Genomic DNA, 24,953 nt, shown 5'->3' with positions numbered 1-24,953 from the left:
ACCAAATTGCAGGCAAATCATGGTATTCCCCTGGTGCTGACTCTTTGCTTTGTGAGCATGCCCTGTCTCACCAGCCTTTCCTCTCCACATGTGGTCAGCTGTCACTTCCCCCAATAAAAACATGTTTATTTTGGCAGAGTTCCCACTTCCCTGCCAAACTGGTCGGCTTGTCTAGATTATGTCCTCAAGTGATACCAAAAAAAGAGGAAGTGAGACTAAACACCCCTCTTCTTTTTTTTTTTTTTTTTTAATATTTTTTCTAGTTGTCAATGAACCTCATTTTATTTATTTTATTTATATGTGAGGCTGAGAATTAAACCCAGTGCCTCACAGATGCCAAGCAAATGTTCTATCATTGAGCCACAACCCCAGCTGAACACCCCTCTTCTATCCAAGAGTGGCTGGGTGTGCCTGACACCCTGCCACTGTGGTCTGCCACTTGCCTCGTGGTCTGATGAGGTGCCAAGGGGTGTTCCCACCCATTTCATCCCAGAGGACCCACTAACTCAGCAGGGAGGCCACAAGGTGCCATTGGTGAAAATGTTGTTATTCACTAATCTTCTTAAAATCTGCTAAATTTGTAAATTAAATATCGATGCTGAAAAATCTTTGGGTGAACAACAAACCCTAAGGAAGATTCAATTTGCGAGACCAAAGAATAGCACTAGAATGCACCAGTGTAACTTAAAAACTGGTACTGAATATGTCTCACAATGTAGATTTTTTGGCTTAAATCAGATAATCATCAGATTTTCCCTTTGGGACAGGAACTGAAGATCATATGCCGCGCAACTGTCCTTAGCAATGTGTTCCTCTCATCACCAGATGCAGACTGAAAAGCTTCCGGAGTACTTACCATTTTTTTGTTGTCCTGCTTATTAATGCTGACCATAGACTCCTTGATTACAATGTGAGTGATTTCAGGGAAATAAGAAAAATTGTTCCATTCTTCCTGGATTTTATTTTTCTCCTCATCCTTCTTGTGTTTATTTTCCAGTTTTTTCCGCTTCAGTTTATTTTTTTCCTTTTCAACCGGAACAACCTGATAAGATACATAAAAGTGACAGGGTTAAGTTGGCTTTCTCATTTTGTTTCTGGCAACCTTATGCAGGGACTAGGTCCAAGGAGGAGAAAGCTAGCAAGTGTGGATATACACAGCAACTAGGGGAGCTATGGGCTTAGGAACAGAGAACTGAGTCACATCAAGGAATCTTGGAATTTCAAACCTGGAAGAGATCTCCTTGAGCACACTGACTAAACTCTTCATGTGATATATACAATGTGCAATGTAAACTTGGCAGGGGCCATAACCGCCTCTGGGCATGTATCTACAATCAGGCCACCTCACTTTCAGTCTGACATGTGCTTCAATATGAGAAAAGAGCACATTCTTCCCAAACACGACTGGACAGAACAAGAGCTTTCTCCTTCTACTATCAATTGTCCTGATCTGTTAACAGTACTGAAGTGGACGTTTTCAAGAGAAGATCTGAATAATCTACATAAGTCTAAATATATTATGTAGAATGGGTTCTGGAGACTATAGTTCTAGTTAAGTTCCCATCCCTGCCAGTTATTTAACTAGTTAGATCATCTCTTTAAGCCACCATTTCCCCAATCATAAAAAAAGAGAGAGTTTGCATTGTCAAGAGTTTCTTCAAGACTAGGTAATTAACAAATCAGCTTATTAACAAAGTACCTACTACCTAGAAAGTCCTTGTTACACATTAGGCATTGTAATTTTAGCATTAGAATAAAACATAAGAAAATAAATTCTCACATTTAACTTATTATTTACAATAATACTTACAGTAGCTGAATGTTATGGTTTTGTGTGAGGTCTCCCCTAAAAGCTCACCTATGAGACAATGCAAGAAGGTTTGGAGGAGAAATTACTGGGTAAGCCCTAATCTAATCAGTGAATTGACCCCCTGATGGGATTAAATGGGTAGATGGGTGTGGCTGGAGAAGGTGGGAATTGGAGGCACGACTTAGGGGTATATATTTGTATCTGGCAAGTAGAGACCCTCCCCCCTCTCTCTCTGCTTTCTAATCATCATGTGAGCTGTTTTCCTCCACCATACTCTCCCGCCATAATGTTCTGCCTCACCTCAAGCTATGAGGAATACAGCTGGCCTTCTGTGGACTAAGACCTCTGAAACTGAGCCTTCAAATAAACCTTTCCTCCTTTACAATTGTTCTGATGGGTCCTTTAGTCACAGCAGCGAAAAAGCTGACTAAAACACTACAGTAATTTATTCAACATTTATTATATGCCAGGTTCTATGCCAAATGTCATTTAGTGTTCTTACTAACTCTATGAGTTAGATACAGTAAGCATTCTTGGCCTTCCATATTCATGGGTTCCATGACTATGCAATCTGTATCACAAATTCAACCAACCAAAGACCAAAAATGTAAGGCAATGTGTCTGTCCATGCTGAACGTAAAATTTTTTTAATTATATTAACCCCCAAAGCAGTACAGCATAACAAGTATTTACATAGCATTTACATAATATTAAGTATTATAAATAATTAGAGATAATTAAAGTATACAAAAGAATTGTGAGCATTATATGTACATACTATGTCAGTTTATATAAGAGACTGTAGCATATTTGGATATCTGCAGAGGATGTTGCAACCAATCCCTCAGTGGATACTAAAAGATAATTGTACCTCCATTTGACAGATGTTATATGTTCCTGATGTAAGTGAAATAATCCTCCCAAGGCCATATCATCATAAGTCATGGAGCTAGAATTTGAACCAGGTCACCTGAGGTTTAAAACCCATGCTCTTAGACCACTCTGTTCTATTGCCTCATCCATCTTTACCTCAATAAAGCAGCATCATAATGCAAAAATCAATTATCCTATAATTTGAAGCCAGAGGCTTAAGTTCAATTCTTACCTCAACTGTTTTTTAGTTATGACCTTAGGCATATTCCTTAACTTCTCTGTTTCTCTTTGAGTTCGTCTGTAAATGGGGATGACGGCAGTACTCCCCTTGAAGATTTTTTTTTAATTTTAGAAGTAAATGAGCTAATATATATAAAATGCTTAGAGGGCTGTGGCTGTGGCTCAGCAGTAACGCACTTGCCTAGCATGTGTGAAGCACTGGGTTCGATTCTCTGCACCACATATAAATAAATAAAGGTCTATCAACAACTAAAAAAAATTTTTTTTAAATGCTTAGAAAAGTACTTGCACATGGTAAGCACTCAGCAAATGTATACTGTTATTATATTAGTGTGTTTTATATATGTTATTATCTGTATTTCCCTACAAAACTCAATAAATAATTATCTGTGCTACAAGGATGATGACTAATACATGGTGTATAACTTAAATAAACTCAGTCTAGAAGAGTAACAGACATATAAACAGATAATTCCAGCAGGCTAAATAGCACACATTATGTTCCCTTTAATCAGCCACTTACGTTTGGTTTCTGCCGCCACTGGATTCCAAGATTTCCAGTTACCATCACTTCATAAGAGAGAACATTTCCACTGTCATTTGAATGAAGCCAATTCATTTCATTTTCTGATGAAATTAATAACATAGAAGTCTCAAATATTTCAGCCCCATAATGTTTTGTCAAAGTTTCCAAGGTAGCCAGGTATTTCACCTTCAGGTCATGAGGGGACACACTGCTGTCACAAATGGTCTTGTTATTAAATTCCTTTAGGAAATCCTTGAAAACATTATTTATCCTCATCCTGGTGAGAAGGTTCCTCTGTCTGATGGATTTATTCAATGTTTCTGGAATATATCGCTTGTAGCTAAAAGAAAGTATGAAAATTGAACTCTTTTTCATATTTAGATTAGCAAAAAATAGAAACAAACCTAAGTCTATGAATCTTCCTTGCATGTGTTACCATAGGAAAAAGGAAGATCTACTCCCAGAAGACCTTAGATGGATGATAATCCTAAGAAGATGGAGCTGAATAAAGACTGAGAGAGAACAGAAAGGTACATGTTCCAAAAACTTTACAAAAATGGGAATCCTTACAGGTATTATCAAATTTTCTGGATCACAAACACAGGTAGCAAAATTGACATATCTATATTTTTGTTTCACTGCTCTTGTGTACATTAGTACTCACATATAGTGTATACTGCTAAGACTGAGCATCAGTTAGAAAACAGTCTGAAAGGCATCAAGAGGGAGTAACTCCAGGTGATATTATAGATGCTTTGGTATGTGCTATTTGCTTGTGTGTTTGATAATTTTTCTATAAAGAGCACAGAAAAAAATTTTTTAAAACATATACAAAGCCTAATTAAATACAAAGATTTAAAGTGTCTGCCATGTGAATAAGTCCACAATATATTATTAAATAGATCAACTAGTAAGCTGAAATGTTAATTTCTTCCATCCAGGTACTGATGGAAAAGGATCTATGATATCAGGGTCTTGGCAAACCAATATACTGCAATAACAGGAGTCAGTTTTAAGAAAAGCATGAATGCCCTGAAAGTCCACTGGGGGACAAACAAATGGGGAGATGATCCATTTGTTTTCCCCAAGTCTGAGACAGTACCAGACCCAGAGTAATCCCTGCAGCCCAAATGATTTCACAACAAAGAATCTTATTAAGTGGGGGGGTTTATATTCAACAAATAGGGTTAATTTTTCTTTTAAATTAATAGAATAGAATAGAATTAAAGAAAAACTATCATTTTTCACTTCAGACTTGTAAAAAAATAAAGAGAAAGCACAAAGAGTGAAAGTCACATAAAAAAGTAAACACAATTCAGCATGTGTCTCATTAGTTCCTGCACTGAGGAGCGACTAGGACTCTGGTCAAGGGCAATGAGAACCAAGAAGTAACCTTATGACAAGATGTATGCTTATGACCCATCACAATAATGCAGCTAACTCTCCTCTAAAAATGAGACTGTCTTCATTTGTGATAATCATAATAGCCCAAGATGTGTGCTTATAACCCATAACAATAATGCAGCCACCTCTCCTCTAAAAACGAGATTGTCTTCATTTGTGACAATCATAATAGCCCAGGTGAAAAAAAGAAACAGATTTCACAGATGGGTGAAAATTATACAGATTGAGTACTGATCTCAAATGTTACTTTAGGTAAGTATAATTTTCTTAAGATACTGCTTGGCTGTCCCTCACATAAGAATTAACAGCTTCCTAGTGAATTACTAGAACTCCTTGGGAGCTCAGACAGGGGTAGTAGTAGCAGCTGCTTGTAGAGCCATACTGAGATGTATTTAAAATGGGTTCAGCACCAAAGGAAAAACTACAGTGACAGATGGCAATGTCTGAGGGTAAGGAGGGAAGGTAGGTCACTAATGTGATTGGTATTACAGCCCAGAAATTTTACCCTAGAACAAATTTCTGAGATTATCAGTCATCATTCAAAATCAAGACACAATTATAAGTGTGTTACCTTTTACAAATATTCTAGGTAAAATCTGCAGAGAGCAGGAGTCAGGCAAACACGGGTAGCAGTTAAACAATATGTGTGAGAGCATGTATAATTAACACCAGCCCCACAGTCCACTATTTAGCCAGCAGAAAGTTTACCTGATGTCCTTGGGAAGTTCTGGCAATTGCACCTTCTTCATCATGGCATAGTGCGAAATGGCCAGGACAGCCATCCCCAGGCACTCATTCTCAATATCATGCCCATCCTGCTCAGTCTTGGGGTCCCGAATGGGAGCCAGGCATTTGACCAAATCATACTGACCCTTTGGGGGCAGAAATGAGAAAAGAAAATGAGCCCTCATTTAAATTTCAAGAGCCCACTCCTGTATTTGATTTTGAAAGGAAGGACTCCATATGAGAAGGTGCTACCCAGAAAAGCAGTTCAGTAATGAGATCAATCACATTTATAGCTTCTGCAGCATCGAACTTCTTTTTCAACAAAACTAGGCATGAAAAGGCTCAGGAGATGTTCTCCCTAGGTAAATTCAACAAGTAGTTATTGAGTGCTATGTTAGGTACTGGTGAAGAGTAAAAACAAATTCAACAAGTAGTTATTGAGCGCTATGTTAGGTACTGGTGAAGAATACAAACACAAAGCTCCTTCATGAGGCTTATATAAACAATGCAGACAAGCAATGTGTGCTAGGTATGAACTGTGCCAGAACAAGGCAAGTGACACTGGGCTGAGGTTTGATCATTCATTAATTCCACAAACATGCAAGTCTAGGAACTGTGTGTATAAAGTCAGCAAGGGTAGCACCTCCCAGTCTGATGCAGGTTTATGAAAGAAGAAGGAATTCACATTCAACTTTTTCTAAGTGTGTTCCACATCTGCTGTTCATGTAATGCAGTAGTGAACTGTATCATCAGAGTAACTCCCTCACTGATGGGGGTGCATTCCACTCCAAGAACCAATGGGAGCTTTAAAAACAAAAACTAAATCAAGACTAAAAAGAAGGGCCCGCCATCTGCCTTTCACAGAAATGATGACAATGCTAATACCAGCTCGTATTTATTAACCCCTAACCTCATTGCTAGATCCTGTGCTTAGCTCCTTTCACCTATTATTTCATTTGATCCTCACAACAGCCCTCTGAGATGGCATTAACATCATTACCCACACTTATCATTCAGTTTGATAATTCCTGAGAACCAATTATAGGCCAGATGTTATTTTAGGCATAAGGGATGTAGAAATAAACTAAACCATGTTTCTGACCTCATGGAGATTACATTAGAGAAAGGGGGAAAAAAACTGGAATATCTGACATCAGACAGTTACAAAAAGCAAAGTCAAGTGGAAGTGCCAAGCATCATAGGGGATGGGGTGAGGAAGGGTCACTGACCTGTTCTACACACTTTTAAGAACCAATAACAATAATCTATGCCAACAATGTGAGAAGAACAGAACAAAATCTGAAACTGGTTTTTGGCTACAATTTTCTTTGAATATTTGTTATACAGCAGCTACCTCAAGTAACTTGTGTCTAAAAGCCTCCCAAAGGTCAAATTCTAATGCAATATTTCATCCTTCAAATACAATACAATGCTCTTTTATATGTCTGCTCTAAAGAAAGATAAGTAAATCTCAGATACGCGTTCATAAAACTGAGAAACTGAATCCAAAAAGACTGATCTGATTTTTTTCCCAAATACTATTTCCTGAGGGTTGTGCATTTTCTCATTTTTCTGGTGTCTCTAAAGTCAATTTTAAGGTATACATGGAATAAAGTACTATTAGTAACCAAAGCTACAATGGGATATAACTTTTGATATAAAATGGAATATAACTCTTGACGTAAAAGTATATCCTAAGAAAATAATAGGCATGTACAGAAACTCATATAAGGCTCATATAAACTCATATATGACAACTCATATAAACTCATATATGACAACCTATCATAATGATAGCATCATTAAAAAACTTGAGGAAAAACTCAAAATGTCAGGTGGGGTTGTGGCTCTGTGGTAGAGCACTTGCCTAGCATGCATAAGGCACTGGGATGGATCCCCAACACCACATAAAAATAACAACAAATAAAATAAAGTTAAAAAAAAAACTAAATAAACAAATAAAGGTATTGTGTCCATCTACAACTAAAAAATATTTTTTAAAAAATGTCCAGAAACAGACAATTAATTACTTAAATAAATGATGGCTTTTCCTCATTATTCAATTTTCTACCTAAAATCTCCACTTGAGTTTTCATCAGCCTCTCCAAAAGAGAATCCCTCATTTCCACCACTTCCCCAGGCTCTTCCTCCCAGTCTTCCATATGTAGGGAATGACTCCATCATCTATCCAACATTGCCCAAAACAACACCTAGAAATCATCTCCGAGTCCTCAGATTCTCTCATCTTCCAAACCTAATCCATCAGCAAATCAGCCTAATTCTACCTCCAAAATTAATGGCAGATCTATTCATTTTGCCCCAACCCCAATGCCATTACATTAAGCCAAACCAGCATTTTCTCTTGCTTAGACCACTATTACAGACTCTCAGCTACTATGTGAGAGATGCACCCTTGGGTCCAGCACATCCACTTTCCACATATAACAGAACCATCATTGACTTACAACATTAATAAGATCAAACCCTCCAACTGGCACCCAGAGTAAAAACATGACCCCTTACCAATTTGTGCAAGGCTCTGCAGGACCTGGCTGTTTGCCTCACCATCCCCTCTCCTAACACCCTGCTCATGTTCTCCCAAGTGACTCTCCTTTTAGCTCCCACCTGCCTCAGGACCTCCCAACATGAGCTCCTCTCCTCAGATGTTTTCAATCAGGGCGAAAGGAATAGTGGGTAATGTCTGAGGACATTTTGGGTTGTTACAACTGTGAGGAGGGTAAGGTGCTGGTAAATATTCTGCTGGCATCTAGTGGGTACAGGCCAGGGGTGCTGGTGAATACCCCACAATGCAGGGAAGTTCGTCACAACAAAGAATTACCTAGCTCAAAATGTCAGCAGTGAAACAACTGACTACTGACAGAAACTATTGAGAAACTCCACAGGAAAGAAATACTTCCTCTACTCCTCTCTCAGATTACAGCCTCTTTTATATTCTTCAAGATTCATTATAAATGTCATCTCCCTAAAGAGACTTTCTCTGTTCACACTATTTAAATCTCACACCATGTCTCTATCACAAGAGCCTTTATGTCCCTTCATAGCATTTCCTACAATTTCTTACACTTTATGTATCATTTTGTATGCTTGTTGTTTTCTATTATCTAACTTGGATAATAACTGATGCATGCAGAGACCATGTCTATTTCATTCACTCCAGTACCTCAACAAGTACAAGCACCTGAGGCAAACAGGACCCAGACACTCAGTAAATATCTGTTGAATAAATGAATTACTATGAAGTCATTAAAACAACAAAGATCAATATTTTAATGGACATTTGCAAGGCAAATGATAGGATGAATAAAGGGCCTATAGAGTGACACAAATAAAATATATTCAAAAACTACATAGTATATAATATAAATCTGCATGTTAAAATCAGCAAACATGTGATCCAAAATGCTAACAATCTCAGGGTAATGTAATTTCAGGTGTTTCTAACTTCTCTTTGGCTTTTTCCTAGTATCAAATCTTCCCAGTCTCCTACCACTGTGACAAAGTGGCCATCTCCTTCCTCCCAGACATCTCCTTGCTGAAAAGTACCTTATTAGCTTGACTGAACTATACCTTCCCTCAATTATACCTCCCTGTGACTTTTGCATGTAAGATGCTACAGATGACAAGGAAAAAGAGAGGGAAGAAAAAGGGAATAGAGAAGTGAGGCCTGAAAACCCACAAGTAGGACAGCCTTCCCGTCTCACCTGGGGCAAGTCTAGGTGCAGCAGCACTTCTGCAGAACAGGCCATAAAGCATTCCAACACCACTAAGTTCAGCTGCACAGGGTATTTGAGCCCTATAACATCTCACCCTCCCTATAAACTCCTGGTTCCCTCAGGTCCAAACTTTTCACCTGAGCAAACAGGTACTCCAGCGAGCTGGCATCAAGGAGAGGGGTTGCATCTGGAACCTTTTTCTTCTCATAGCCATTTTTCTGCTTCTTTGGAGAATGTCGCCATACAGACTGCTCATTGTCATTGGTTCCATGCCAGTTTGTGAAGTAGAACCTGAAAGGTGGTAGAATGAATGTCAGTTGTGGCAAAGGGAATCCTGGAATGCTGGGAAAGGCATCCTGGTCCCACAAGAGTGGACAGCTCAGGAAGTGAACTGCCCTGAGAGGTGAGTAAAGAGGCCAGCCTCGCATCCTGCAGCACCCCTTCATCTGTTAGGCTAGTTTTATTCTTGCAGGTGCTCTGTGAAGACTGTCCTGTCAGCATCTCCTCAATGATGCAGAGGGGTAAAGTGACTTCCCAACGATCACAGAGATGGCTCCTCTGACAGCCACTGTGTCTTCCTAGACAGGAAAGAGTCCTTGCTGTCTAGAAACAGCTGCTGACCCAATAGCCCCTGTACCTTTGCATCAAGGTTGGGCCACCTGCCTTGGCCTCTCAGCATTTTCATTTACATCCTAATACTTCCGAAACTTAGTTTTACCATATGGTCAAGATGTGCGGTTAACACAGCAGTGTTTCCTAGTTCCCTGGCTTCCATTACTCAATTGATGGTGCATCTAATGATGAATGATTTCAAAAGAGAACTACATGAATACTAGTATAAGAATCAACTGTGGTGTCATGAGGAAATGTAACAGCACTTTATAGACAGTGTGCTGTGATCCTCACAGCAACTCCACAAAGTAGATTTGTTTCCACTTCAAAGATAAGGAAAACAGATTCCAAGAGGCTTGGTGACCTAAGACTAAAAGCCTATCTCTTAAGATAGCAGATTTTCTCTGCCATCTGTATAGGAAACACAGTGAGTTCCATAATGTGGGGTGGTAGCTAAGCCAAGTGGCCCAAGGTCTTCAGGCTGTAGACTCGGCTGCTGCCTGGGCCTCTCACCCCTCACATGCCCATGTGCTGAGAAAAACTACCATGTCACCAAAAAGAAATGAATAAAAGTCCGCTCTCCCACACACAAAATAAGAATGCTGTTAAACTTAGATACATGTCACTGAACTGTGTGTAGAACCTAGGACACACCAGGCCCAGGGATGCAGAGGGTTCTTAGGCACAGACCCTGCCCTCTGTGAGCTCAACAACCAACAAACAATATAATGCAACATATAATGGAGCACATGTCATAAGAAGGACTACACTGCAGTGTTCATGGACCCCATATACTTTCCCCTTCCTCCACTAAAGAAAAAATAAACAATAAAAAGTTATACCACTGTACTAGCATCAAGAAGAATATGATTCAACTTGGATTATATTCATTTTTTTCTGGTTTTAAATAAAATTAAAACATTTCATGGGCCTCTAATAATATTGTGGGTCCTTGGCACTATACTTAATGAATAACTTGTCCCTAGGACCAGAATAAATAAATGGCAGGGTATGGAACCCAGACCATATGCAAAAGACAGAAGGAGACAAGACCGCCAAACTGACATAAGGCAGGATACCTCTGGAAGGAAGCCCATGAAGAAGAAGTGAGATGGAAGAGGCCAAGAGACAGCAGGACTCTGGCAACAGTCTGGGTGAGGCAGTGGGCTCTGAGGCAATAGAGGCTGCAGTTGTCTCACTCACCACCAAATCCCCAGTGCCTGGCACCTAACACATGCTTAATACATGCTTGACAGACAAACAACAAATAAAGAACAAACTCAAGGAGTAGCAATCAACAATGAGAGAAAAGGATGAAGAAATTAAAGGTAAAAAAAAATCAATATTTTATAACTTTCTATGGTTCTATACAGCCCATCCTCCCTGTAACTTATGAAAGGGGTGATAAGTTTGTAGGCTTTGTTTCTCTCTCTCTCTCTCTCTCTCTCTCTCTCTCTCTCTCTCTCCCCTCTCTCTCTCTCTCTCTCTCCTCTCTCAGCTTTCTCTGTCTCTGTACTTCTCCCCTCAAGGTAAGTACAGAAGAGGAGGAAGAGAGAAAAAGTCAGGCCAAGAATGATTATGAAAGTTAGATCTGCTTCAGCTTCCAGAAAAATGCCCCTGTCTTTCTGGAATAGTGCCAACTCTACCGAGTTTCTGAAAAAAACTAACAGCTAAGATACTGAGGAAAGGCTCTGAGGATCTAGACAGTTTTTCTAACATGTTCCTGAATCCCAGTAGCTTCTATGCTAGTCTACTGATTTAACCATAACTAAATAAATTAAGATCCTTTTTAAAAAGGATTCACTGCTAAACACACATTAATTTGTGCTTAACTAGTATCCAACTAAGATACTTTCAATTCTCATTGCTGAAAAAAAATATGCTTACAAAGTCAAGAGACTGAAGCCCTGGAAATACCAACTGTGTATGTGACTGAGAAAAAGAGAAATATAACTGAAGAGCCCACATGCTGCATAAACCGCACCAGGTCTCTGAAGCAGGTGTACTGTCCTCTTAAAGGGGATCAGACTCTGGTAACAACAGGAGCCCGAGGTGATGCAGAGGCTGACATTCATGTTGTCCCCAGGTCTTTTACTGATCATCAAGGGTTGAAAAGAGCATGGATGGAGTACTCAGCTGGCTCCTCTCCCCCAAGTAGAAAATAAGGAGAGAATGACCTGTGCCAGCTACAAAGTTCAAAGCAGGGCTCTAAGAGAATAGCATTAGACCAGGTAAATTCTGTTCATGGATAAGGGAAGCAGTGATCAGAGCATGAGGATATGTACAACACAAAGGTTTCCTGCAGTAGGGAAAGAAAAGGCCCTCAGAGGTGGAACACATTGTTACAGAAGCACTGAAGGCAGGTGCTCCCTGAACCAATCTAATGCATGGATCTCATCTTCTACATCCTGTCTGTCTCCATAAGACAGCATCTTCAGATGTGGTAGAGCCCAGGACCCAACATGCTCCCTCTACACTAAACACAATCCTCAACAGGGTCACTGAAGATTGACAAAGACATCACAAGCACATTCTACTAGGCTTCTGAGAGGCCTGTGGGACTGTGGAACCATGTCTGGCTTGGCAGCCTTTTGGTAAGATATTCAGATGAGATAAGGCTGGAGAGATCAAACAATGTGCAGCTTCTCCACAACAGTAAAGACTAACGGTAAACACCAAGCCCAGGAAGTCTAAAACAAGCTGAGTCTCTATGAACTGCCTACACTCAAAAGTTGACAAAATTCTATTTCATAAGATGTCAAACAACATAATAACAACTTTAAATTGGTGGCCACAAATATCAACACCTTCCTAATTGCTAGAAAATTCAATTTCATTCCTTTTTAAAATTCTACATTCCTTTTTAAAATTAATAATTGATATGACCAAGAGTTCAAAGCACCAGTTAGGTGGAATAAGAGTGTTTTTCTTAAAAGATCTACTGCACAATGTGGTAACTATAGTTAATTGCATATCTCAAAATTGCTAACATTAAATTTTAAATGTTCCCACCACAAAAATAATTACCTGAGGTGATTAATATGTTAATTAGTTTGGTTTAATTACTTTACATTATATTCATAAGTTATAATATTGTTTTGTACCCCAATATACATAATTATAAACTGTCAATTTACAATGACATAAAAAATAAATTACCAAGGTGTTCATCAAACTTGGTACAAATTCCTGATATTATGAATGCCAATGTAAAAAATTGAGTAACAAGTAAATATAGTGTGACCCCTACCCACCCACATTCCTTTTCAAAAGAACATGGAAGGGTAAGTCCGGAGAAAAAAATAGATCTGTCAGTCACAGATACACCCTGCAAGTTTTTGAGAAATTATATTACAGATGACTGCAGATTCTAAATTTACATATAGACATAGTACACAATAAATTCTCTTTAAGTTTCTATAGAATTTTATTAACAGTGAAATTCACTTGGATGAAAAAGCAAGAATTTTTTTCTTAAAAAGGAATAAAAATGATTACCTTGAATTAACATATATTATAAAACAGTAACTATCAACATCATTACCTAAAAACAGAAAACCACAGTTAAAGTATAAGACTATTTCCCAAAATAGAGCTGGGATTCCACTGAAATAATCATCAACATTTATTTTCATATTGCACCTTCTTTAGTGGTGAGATTATGAGGTTTCAAAATTTTTGTAGTTTGTTGCAATGCAAATGTTTTAGCTTAGGGTGGTATCTTTTTTCCCCAAGTTCAAAGAGTCTGTGGTAACAAAGCAATATCCTGTTGAAGCACAATGTCAGGTACAAAGTCAAGGTGACAAAAATGAAGCATCCGTGCACTTCCTGGCAGCTAAAAGAAATGGGGAATGGGCAAAGACAAGTTTTAATAGCGAGACACCCGTATGAACAACAAAGACTAATGCCTCAAAGTGAAATGTACTTATAATATAAGACAATTCACTACATGTATATCTCTGAATAACTCCCTTTTCTTTTCTGACATCAGAAAAAAGTAGAAGGGGTGAATTAAGTAACTCTCATTCCATCCAAGTCGCAAATGCTGCCATGCTAGATTGTAAGCTCAATTTAGAAACCTACAGGGAAAGGAGTAGAACTTCTGAGATTTCCAGCTGTAAGTACCCATATCAACATTGGTCACACAGCCAATCCCAGGCCATGAAAAGAAAGACTACATTTTGCCAAACAAATCCAAATATAAGTCAGAAAGTTCAGCTGGAAGCAGTAAACATTTCCCTAAATCTGGGACAAGTCTCACACGGCACACACCTCTCCTCTCAAGGTAAGGCTTTAGGGAAGTACAGGGAGAGGAGAAAGAGGAGAAAAAGTCAGGCCAAGAATGATTATGAAAGTTAGATCTGCTTCAGCTTCCAGAAAAATGCCCCTGTCTTTCTGGAACAGTGCCAACTCTACCGAGTTTCTGAAAAAACTAACAGCTAAGATACTGTGGAGAGGCTCTGAGGATCTGGATGGTTTTTCTAACATGTTCCTGAATCCCAGTAGCTTCTATGCTAGTCTACTGATTTAACCATAACTAAATAAATTAAGATCCTTTTCAAAAAGGATTCACTGCTAAACACACATTAATTTGTGCTTAACTAGTATCCAACTAAGATACTTTTAATTCTCATTGCTGAAAAAATATGCTTACAAAGTCAAGAGACTGCAGCCCTGGAACTACCAACTGTGTACGTGACCCTGGGAGACACTATAGAGTCTACCGCAAAGTTTATGGTAAGGGAGAAAAAGCAAGTACTCATCAGAAGAGAACAACAGTCAAACATCTGCTTCCTGATCAAAACATCTATTACCTGAAAGAAAGATCAGCCCAGAGTTTCTAGGTTCCCATTCCAGGCAATATATCTCGTGCTTCATAGATGTAACTTTTAGTAAGAAATATATTTTATATAATGACCTAGTATATACCTCAGATTTTTTTAAATGTTCTTAGGATATGTATATATATGGATATTATCTATTCTCTCCTGTTTCTTTCTTTTTTTAAGTTCTGATCACAGCCCTCTGCATTAAAAACATAATCAAGATTCACTACCTGAAAAAAAACTGCTAAGGACACAGATGCTAGTTAACATTTCATAAACATTTATTTTCTAAAATGTGGCAAAGGAAAAGTGATCAAATTCATCTCGAATAGTATTCCAAATATTGATGAAGTCCTTTCTCATATCAAGCAAACACCAAAGTTACAAACTACAAAAATGACTATGTTACTTCTTGGTAAATGACTCAGGGCCCAAGTTAACCGTCATCTCTGGATGCAGGAGGAGACCAGGCAGGCATCAGCTCAGTTCTCACATACCTCATGCGGTAGTGCAGTCGGAGTGATATCTTGTCATCAATGGTGATGGTGCGGTTCGGAGGATACCAGAGCTTGGTGTTCTCATCATACAAGGCAAAGAGGTTGTGGCATAGAGGAGATATACCTGGGGAAAGAACACATCAGAAGATTACAGGGAGATGCACTTGGCCACCTGTTTCTCAAGCATGACACACATAATGATAAGTGAGTCTCTCATCACAAAGAATCTGGGTCACTTATATCCTCTTAGGGCAAAAACAATTTTCAACCATGTTCAGTTAGGCAGTTTGAATTATGATAATTAAGAACCATGACTCCCCAGGAATAGGCATGTAGCTCCTGGTAAGCCAAATTAAAGTCATTTAAAAATAAAAATTGATGATGTTTCTCAATACAGGTAGTTTATGACAGAGACTTACCAAATCCTGCTTAAAAGATAAAAAGGCCATCTAAGAGGCTCACAGATCCCACCCAATGTGCACCTTGCTAATCAGACAGAAACACTCTTGGAGTTTGGGAAATCCTCAATCTGTTTCCTCCAAAACACGTTTGAACAATTCTAACACACTGTGGTTATACATTAAACATGCAAAGTTGTTCCTGGCAGTAGTGCACAAAATGCATATTAGAATAAATAATAACCAAAGTGGTTTTCATCAGTGATTAAAATTTATTACCATTAATAATAAATATAATTATTAAGTACTCTGTACAGTTACCATAAATATTTTTAGTAGTATCCAAGTAAGATGAAGATATATGCTTAACAAAGTTGGCCCAGTAATGCTTTGCCTTCCTACCTCACCAACTGCTTCCTTAATAACAAGCATGATTTAAAAAAGGTAAGGGAGATTATAAAGTCACTCACTTCTTAGCCCATGATTTAAATTACAGACCAGTAATCTACACAGATGTTGGGGTGGTGGGAGGTGAGTGCCAATAAACAATTATTACTGATATTTTCAGGTCCAATCAAGCCTCAAACTAAGATATAGTGAACTTAAATGATCAAAAAATGTGGGGAAAAAAATTAGGTAATTGGCACTTGTTTTCTAAATCAGAAACCTGAAGTGAAAATGACCTTGACAGGGCCCCTCTCTGGCCCTGCCCAGCCTGGTAGGGACACTCCAATGCAGAAACTGGCTTAAGAAGTCACAGGTGACTTGGCATCTCAAAGCTTTCTCCTGACACCTCAACTCGGGTCTCAAGAAAGGTGAAAGTTATTCCTGCCCAAGCTACAATTCTACTAACAAAGGGAAAAGATGGAGCTAAACTTTAAAGAGCATTTCCCCTAGGGAACAAAGGCCAATGGCTTTTGGATCCAGTATTAATAGGACTATGTTTCAGGTATGCTATAGGTTTTCATACATAAATTGGTTCTTACAGGCTGGCCTGAAAAATTAGCCTTTCTTTATACATATGTTTATTTGAATGCACACTTGAAGCATGATTTATATGTAATCATGGAAATGTCTATTTTCCTACCACAGGTCTGATTCTAAAAACCTTACCTATCCATAACTATTTATAAACAGGAAGATCAGAGATAACATGTTATATAAAAGTACTAAACAATAATACTAACATTTACTTGGGGCTACATGTTAGGCATAGAGTTAACACTACTTTTATTATCTTTTGCTCCTCCTGATACTTAATGAGGTTAATCATTTTTTCTTTTTGCCATTTTACAGTTGAAGAAACTGTGGTCTCCCAAGGTTTAATGTAATTCAAGGTTACTCAGTACCATGCAGAGTTGAGATTAAAACCAAGACAGAAACCACCAAGGAGATAAGCAATAAAGGCTCAAAGAACCAAACTTTACCATTGGTGAGTACAAAACAGGGAAGAAAACAGTATAGCTCCCAAACATGACTTCTGTAATAACAATGAGAGCTACAAAAATCTGTAATATTCAGTATTTACATACTTTTAAAATTAATGTACTGTGGCAAAATTCCTTTGAGCCAATTACAGAAAAGACACCACTCATTCTCTACAGACAAGACTTAGGAACTGATAGATTAACTACAATCCAATAATTCTGCAAAAGTGATCCCTGCTTTAAAAAAAAAAAAACTGAGTGAGGTTAATACTGAATGATTATTATAAAGCGCTTGGTTAAAGAATTGGCACTATAAGCAAACCTCTAGGGAAAGGAAGAGAAACAGACAAAAGCCTTTAGAAATGCTCTAGAAGCACTGACACACATCTAATAGTTCTGCTAACTACAAATACACTTAGAGCTGCTGTTCAAAGCTATTTACTTGTATACATTGCTGCTCAATCAAAATAACTTAAACATCCCACACCCTGTTTAGTTAGTGAGAGTCTACCACATTCATTCCTATAACAGAAACCTCTTCCATTCTACTGGCACTCTGGTATATAAAGCCCTTTAGGCACAAAGGCATGTAACAGGAAGAAAATGGGGTTTCTCAACAAGCTATATGACTAACATGGTAAGCAATTCTTAAATAACTACACTATCCTCACAAAGTTGCTCTGAGTACTAAAGATGGTATAAGTAAAACATGGATCAGACTGTCTGGGATCATAAAGTTACTTCATCATTATAATATAAGTCAATTAGATCATCTATAAACAGCTTTATTGATATACAATTTACATACTATAAAGTATACCTGTTTTAGGTATATAACTCAATGAACTTTAGTGTGTTTACTAAGTTGTACAACCATTGCTATAATCTATGTGGATTATATCTCTAAGTTTCTGATTTCGTTTTGCTTTTCATTTAAAATTGGGAAGATAAAAATCTGCCAATGTCCCCACCTAAATTGGAAGGGTAATGAAAGTTTTGTCAGTCACTTTGGCTTCCCACCTTCAAAGGGTGATAGGTTAAGTAAGACAAGCCTCACTTTAAACACACACACCAAAAAAATAAAAATAAAATAAAACAGACTGTGCTGTTAACTGCCTCACTGTCCTTTTCACAGCTTGGCAATGTGACCAAGTCACAAAGCAACACTCAGCTTCTCACCTCATATACACAACACACAGGGGAGGGCAGGTCATGGTGCCAATCTCTGAAGGAAGAGTTTCCAAAAAATCTCTAACATATTGAGAGATGCTTCCAAAAAATCTCTAACATATTGAGAGATGCTACTTTTGAGATTGTACTTGAGGCTATGTGCTTTACATACCACCTTACCTGGTGCTGATGCTATTTTGATCAGTGATGTGGGGGCAATGAGAACTGAGTTAAGCATCATTCCTTGGTATTCTACAGCTCATCAGTGATAGAAGAGGAATGAGCCATCTTGCAGTAAAAAGTAAAACTCCCTAGATTAAAATCACTGGCCAAAGATCACATGTAAGTAAGTGGCAGAAGCAGAGGCAAGGCAGACCCCTGACTACCAGAGACCACATCTTCTGCTCAGCAAAGCTATAAAGGGCAGAGACCCTAGATCTGCTTCTGGGAGAGTGTGCTATTGTGACTCCAGAGCCCCAGGCAACTGCCAGTACTCACTGCATTCTTGCGCTGCCCTGATGCACAGCTCTTCTGCTGTGTACTCTCCACTGCCCAGCCGGAGGGGCTCCCTGTCTGGCAGATAGAAGGTCACTTCCACCCCTGGCTCAGGGGCCACCTGATTCACCTCCGCCTTCTTGGAGCTCCTCATTTTAGCACAGAAAGCCATGGCATTGCAGTCTTCTTTTATATTTAGATACTGTAGAAGGAGGAGAACAAGGTGATGTGGTCATTCTATGTTTTACAAGTCCCTAAGGCAAAAGAGAGTGTTGTAAAGGTATGCAAGCAGTAATATTTAGTACTGTATAAGAACCTCTTCCTCCTTCCCTTCCTAAAAATCAGGCAGGTCAGAGCTTACAAGAGATGAAACCATGGAAATAATTATGCGTAGTAATAAACTACAGTCAGGCCGTATTGTCAAAAATCAGAATAATATTGACTTTAATTTACTTTGTCTATTCGCACATAAGTCATAGTTGAAAATTTTAGGCCTATTCTGGAACCAACAATGTTAAAAGAATGATGAGTAACTGTTAATATTGCTACTTTTGGAATCACAACTTTTGATTAGACCTATGGCAAGAATCATACTCTTAATTTTATGTCTATCTCTTACTAATCAGCAAGTTTGGTGAGGGCATATCACATGCCCCTTTGTGATAGTACACACAAAATGACCGCCACTGCATATTCATAAGTCACATGAAAAGAGATGAAAGTTAATGAATGGAGCCAGGTCCACAGTTTACCCATGGGCAGGCAAGCAGAATAGGAAGCAGGTCAAGCAGCACTTCATGGCAATGGGACAAGAACAGGAAGCTTTATTGTGGAAAAACTAGAACCTACTGGTGATAAGCTTGCATGTCAGTGGCTCCTATGAGCCCCCTCAAAAGGGAAGGCAACTAGGACCAAAGAACCAGCCTCAGCTACTCTGCTTGGAGTGAGGCCAAAGGAGTGGAAGAGTAAGGGAAAGGCCTACACATTTTCTTCTCCTTGCCCCATCATCATTGCCTAAAAACTAATTTCCTTGTCCCTATACTAATGCTTTCTTTCTTCTTGCCAAGCCAGCCTCACTAAACCCCCAAAGAAATGTCTTTAACACTTATCAGACTCCCTCATTTTCTCCCCATTAATCTACAGACCAGTTCCAAACTCTGAAACTGAGGGGTTCCATCTCCTCATTGGCCTCATCTCTTGTCACTCCGAGCTTCTTACTTCATGCTTAAAACCCACAAGGCTGCCAGCATTCTTGTGCCTCCCTCACCAGTGCTGCTTCTCACCCTCCTGCCTTACTCATGCTGATTCCTGTACAGATATACCTTCCCACCTACATCTTTCATGGCAAACATCAACCTTCTGTAGGACTTAGCCCAGATACCATCTCCTTCAGGAAGCCTTCACTGAACTACAGTCCTATATTTAAGGTATATACCCTCTGTCATGAGCTCCCAAACTCATCACATTTCTCTAACCACAATGAAATAGAACCATCTTATTCATGCATCTGTACCTTACTTACACATGCTGTAAGTTACCTGCCATTTATCTTTGTATCCCTTCTATGAAGCATAAATGCTTACATGTAATTGGTGCTTTTGGACTGACCTAAGGAAAAGGAAGCTCCCCAAACAGGAAAAGTCACATGGGGAAGACAACAGTCACAATCCTCTTTAACAAATTAATTTGCTTGATCTATTAGCTGCCCTAATAAATCAAGATGAAAGGTGAGATGCTTACAGGAGGACAGGAACTAGGTAGGCCTTGATGCTATAAAATAAGAGGCTTTCCATTTTAATTGCTTAATGTCCAAAATAAAGCTGAAAACCAGAAGCTTCCGGAAATCAAGTTTACCTCAAAGTTCAGATCAACAAGTATAACCAGCAGTTAAGCCCTAACTCTAACCCACATTGAAAAATTGACATGGAAAGCATAATAGTTAAAAGCCTGCTTCATAATGTAAGGCAAACCTCTGTCCTGGAGATTCTTTGTAGACGTGACAGAGACAGAATTCAAAGAGAACACTGTACCCCTAACTCTAAGGAGATAAATAATCAGACAAATATATATAATTACAGGTGCACAAGATATAGCACTGCTAGAAACATAAAAAATATATATATAGCAGACAATGTTCATTAGAAGAAGAGGTCTATCAAGAGCTGTTTAGGGCTGGGGATGTGGCTCAAGCGGTAGCGCGCTCGCCTGGCATGCGTGCGGCCCGGGTTCGATCCTCAGCACCACATACCAACAAAGATGTTGTGTCCGCCAAAAACTGAAAAATAAATATTGAAATTCTCTCTCTCTCTCTCTTTTAAAAAAAAAAAAAAAGAATGATTTAAAAAAAAAAAAAGAGCTGTTTAAAAGGATGACATACCAAGTGCGGTAGCACACCCTGTAATCCCAGAGACTTGGGAGGCTAAGGTAGGAGGATCATAAGTTCAAAGCAAGCATCAGGACCTTAGCAAGGTCCTAAGCAATTTGCTGAGACTTTGTTCTAAGTAAAGGCTGGGGATGTGGCTCAGTGGTTAAGTACCCCTGGACTGAATCTCCAGTACAAAATAAAATAAAATAATGATAACAAAAATAAAAGGATGACGTAAAGCTACGTGCCTCAACATTGAAAGATGTACACGGCACTCTGCAAAGTCAAAAAAGCATAACAGGTGCATTATGGCCCTTTGGGTTATGCATATGCATATTAAAATCTGGTACAACATATAATAATTTTTTAATGGTAGTGAGTATCTAGGATAGATTATAAGGAAACTTTAGCTTTTACTCTGTATTTCCTGTACTTTTATACTCCTGAGATTTCTTAAAAATCCATATACTTCCCATTGAGGATGAATAAAATGTTGATTTTTAAAAATTATGCATAACAGTATAGTTAGCCCTACAGGTTCAAGATCACAGTTTCATTATTCTTTTTAAAAGTCAGATGTTTTCCTTAAAATAAAACATTTCTCTCTCTCTCGACATACCTGCATTTATTCGGCTGTCCAATATCCCACAAAAAGCAGACTGGATTTTCTTCTCTACTTTCCAAAGCCCATTCAGAATTGAGCTAAAGACACAAATAAATAAAATAAAATAAATAAGTAAGTAAACAGGCTTAGAGGTAACTGGGCCTGAAAATAAGAGGTCATGTTCATCAAGAAACAGCCCAAACTTAAAGGGGCAGAAAAATGCACTTGGGAGGCAGAAGTGAAAACAAACAAAAGTTGATGAGGACATTAAGAGAACAGAGACACATCTTAGAGCATAAAACATCAACAAAGGCATTATTTTCATTGTTCCAATAAAGAAAGCCAGAGACTTCTGCTTCCTGGTGAAGTGCCCTGTCCAAAGTGAGTAAAGACTATGACTTTTCCATCAACAACCCATCTCCTGACGCTATAAAATAACAGTTTAAGGCACCCAAAGATGTGCACTTTTATTTCCCATTTTCATTTCCTCTTGCAACCTCATATCACATAAACACAAGACTTCTGAATTGTTTTAACTGCTTTCCTTGTTGCTTCTCACAAATTTAACAGTAGAATCAAGTTATTTTTACAAAGAAGGAACTACAAGTCTTAGAGATTCCAAACTGATTTCTAAGTTAATACAGATTACTGTCTTAATTAACACATCAGAATCCAGTATTAGGAAAAGCACAATCCCAGGCATTACAGGGCAGCAGAGATGGCAGGTTAAGGGAGATGAGGGGTAGGTCCCTGAGGTTGAGAGGGCAGAACTCTCACAGGGCCTTACAGGTGAGGTAGGAAGAACACATATGAAAACTCAAACACAACTCAACAGTGAGTCAGGATGTCATCCTGTGCCTCTTGCTAATGGTAACTAATGCTGGGCAGGGCTAGCTGGGCAAGGCTTGCTGTAGTGGGTGAGACTCTAGCAAAAGTAATAACAACAGGTCAGGCAGTAGGTTCAAATGTGGGTTTTGATGTCATGACTTTGATTTAGTTATTTTGATATGAACAATTTTAACAAGGTTCATAGAACAAATCGTTACATCTCCAGCTTTTTGAAAGTTAATACAATTAATTGCTTTAATGTAAACAGACACCTTGTCCTGTATCAAAACAGCATTAGAAATTAGCTGAATACCAATGCTTTGCTTTAGCTCAGAAGCTGCGCTTCAAATGCCATATTTAGAAGAGTCTTCCATTCAACAAGTATTTTTGTGCAAGTCAGAAACTGGTCTAGAAGAGAAGGCCACAACAAAGAAAAAGAACAATATAATTCCTGCCCCCAAGGAGCTTACAGTCTACAGGAAAAATGCAATCAGAGAAGCATCGACAGAGGTCATTTCAAACAGCTAAAATGCTATGAAGGAAAAACAGAGAGCATACAATGGGGGGGGGGGTATGCTCAAGGGTGGGCTCAGAAGGCAGTAATACAGAGCTGAACTATGGTGGATGTCTGGGGAAGTGGGGAACAAAGTCAATGGGGAGAAAACAGTCTGGGTTTTGGAAAGGATCAGCATGTGCAAAGGCCCTCTAGAAGGAAAGAGCCCTCTGCAGCTAGTCCCTCTGGCTGCATGACTGGGGAAACTTTCTACAATCCCTCTATGCCTGGGCACAGGCATCACTCACACTCAGCGGGTATCCAGGGCCTCTCTGCCCCAGATTCCCCACAGCACACCTCTGCTACAGCCACAGAGGGACAAAATGGACCCGGGAACTCACTGTCCTGCACCATGAAGTAATTTGTCCCAAGCCAGGAAAGGGACAAAGACCCAGAGCCCCTTAGGGCAGGAAGGGTTGGACAAGTATCCCAGACCTGGGCTCCTCACAGAAGGGCCACCATATAAACCTTTTCAGAATGTTTAAAGCTTTTTAAGATTAACCATCAGACCACATGTTACTTAACTTTAGGAGCCACAAGTTTCTCTGGGCCTCACATAAGAGTCAAGTGTCAGACTAAAACCATGAAAATTCTTCTAGAACTAAAATTCTATGAAAACCTGCTATCAAAGAGACTTTGGTTTTTCCCATCATTCCTTCTCTATTACAAACAACACTATATTAAAATCACATTGTACTTAATCTTCAAACTAACCTCTAATATTATTGGGCAGGACAATAAAATGGCCTAAATTTGTGGTGCTTAGCCTTAAACTCTTTTGAGAAAATGAAATTCTTATACATTATACTGTTTTTATGCTGCTTTAATAATAACAAAATCCCTGCTCTCAAGTGAATTGACAGACTATTCATAAAAATAAATAAATAAAAACCACCCACATAGCACTTAAAATGTTAGGCATTACTCTAAGCACTTTAAACATCAAACTACTGATTCACTTTATAAGACATGACAACACTGTGCTCAATCAGGATGGCAAGTGCTTTTTAGGGATATAACATTTGTGTAATATCTTCTTCCAAGTAGCATTTCTTTAAAAATATACAATGCTATCTAGCTGATTACTTTTAGAGCAAGTAGAAAAGGAGCAAGATCAATTTATAAACACTTTTTAGATCATTCCAGGAAATCAATTTAAGCTTCTTATTATAAGCTAAAAACAAAATTTTAATGCTAGAAACAAATCAGCAGGAATCACAAAATATCCTTTTAAGAAAGAACATGACTCATTGGGTTCAATTTCCAACTCAAATGAATACAACATAGCTTAGAAAATGGGAAGAATAAAGAGGAGCAATCAAAACTTTTTTATGAAAGCAGTGAATCCTTTACCTTATAAAATTCATGGATTTGAAAGGAAGTATTTTTCTTTTGGTAATAGAGGATTACCCTTGTGTTTTAATTTGTAGCTGCTGCTTTATATGCAACAAAATCAAGAGAAATTTTGCACATTCCTCAAATTTCTTTATCATATTCTTATGTAAGAGACAAGTGCAACTAATATTTTCTGAATGAGGGAAAGTACAAGAAACAAAACAGTTCTGTGAGTGGGAATAGAACTTAGCTGCAATAAATGGGATATTACAAATATTTTCTAAGATGCAAATTCCAGAAATCTGTCACACAATACTGAAACTCTTAATTTTCAAGAACATCTTTTGAAATACTGATATCTGTGCAAGCAAAGGGCAATTGATTGGATAGTTTAAAGAGAGAGAAATAAAAACAGACCATTTTAATATTCACAAATAGAACCATCAGAATGTGACTCTTTTGGCCAAAAACCATGATCAGATTTATACGTAAAAATCAACTAGGTGACAGTTTAAGTCAATGACAAGAAT

At 38.5% G+C, this 24,953-nt stretch overlaps 1 protein-coding gene across 2 annotated transcripts in view; it reads right to left on the bottom strand.

Annotated features, from left to right (window-relative positions):
- The window catches only part of Jak1 (Janus kinase 1), a 131,351-nt gene that overhangs the window by 30,627 nt on the left and 75,771 nt on the right, over nt 1–24,953 (bottom strand). The window contains exons 2-8 of one of the 2 annotated variants that reach the window (XM_015484905.2): nt 21,723–21,805; nt 18,742–18,940; nt 15,249–15,372; nt 9,451–9,604; nt 5,562–5,725; nt 3,447–3,789; nt 857–1,042 (exon numbers count right to left, since the gene is read on the bottom strand). In XM_015484905.2, the coding sequence (XP_015340391.1) occupies nt 857–1,042; nt 3,447–3,789; nt 5,562–5,725; nt 9,451–9,604; nt 15,249–15,372; nt 18,742–18,940; nt 21,723–21,728 (1,176 nt within the window). In that variant the 5' untranslated portion in view covers nt 21,729–21,805. Of the gene's footprint in view, nt 1–856; nt 1,043–3,446; nt 3,790–5,561; nt 5,726–9,450; nt 9,605–15,248; nt 15,373–18,741; nt 18,941–21,722; nt 21,812–24,953 lie in introns of those variants that run through there. The other variant, XM_015484906.2, reaches the window with a different exon arrangement.

Source organism: Marmota marmota, unplaced genomic scaffold, assembly GCF_001458135.2.
Source record: "Marmota marmota marmota unplaced genomic scaffold, marMar, whole genome shotgun sequence".
Taxonomy (NCBI): Eukaryota; Metazoa; Chordata; class Mammalia; order Rodentia; family Sciuridae; genus Marmota; species Marmota marmota.
The sequence above is the reverse complement of the archived record's forward strand: the minus strand, read 5'-3'. Positions and strand labels throughout refer to the sequence as shown.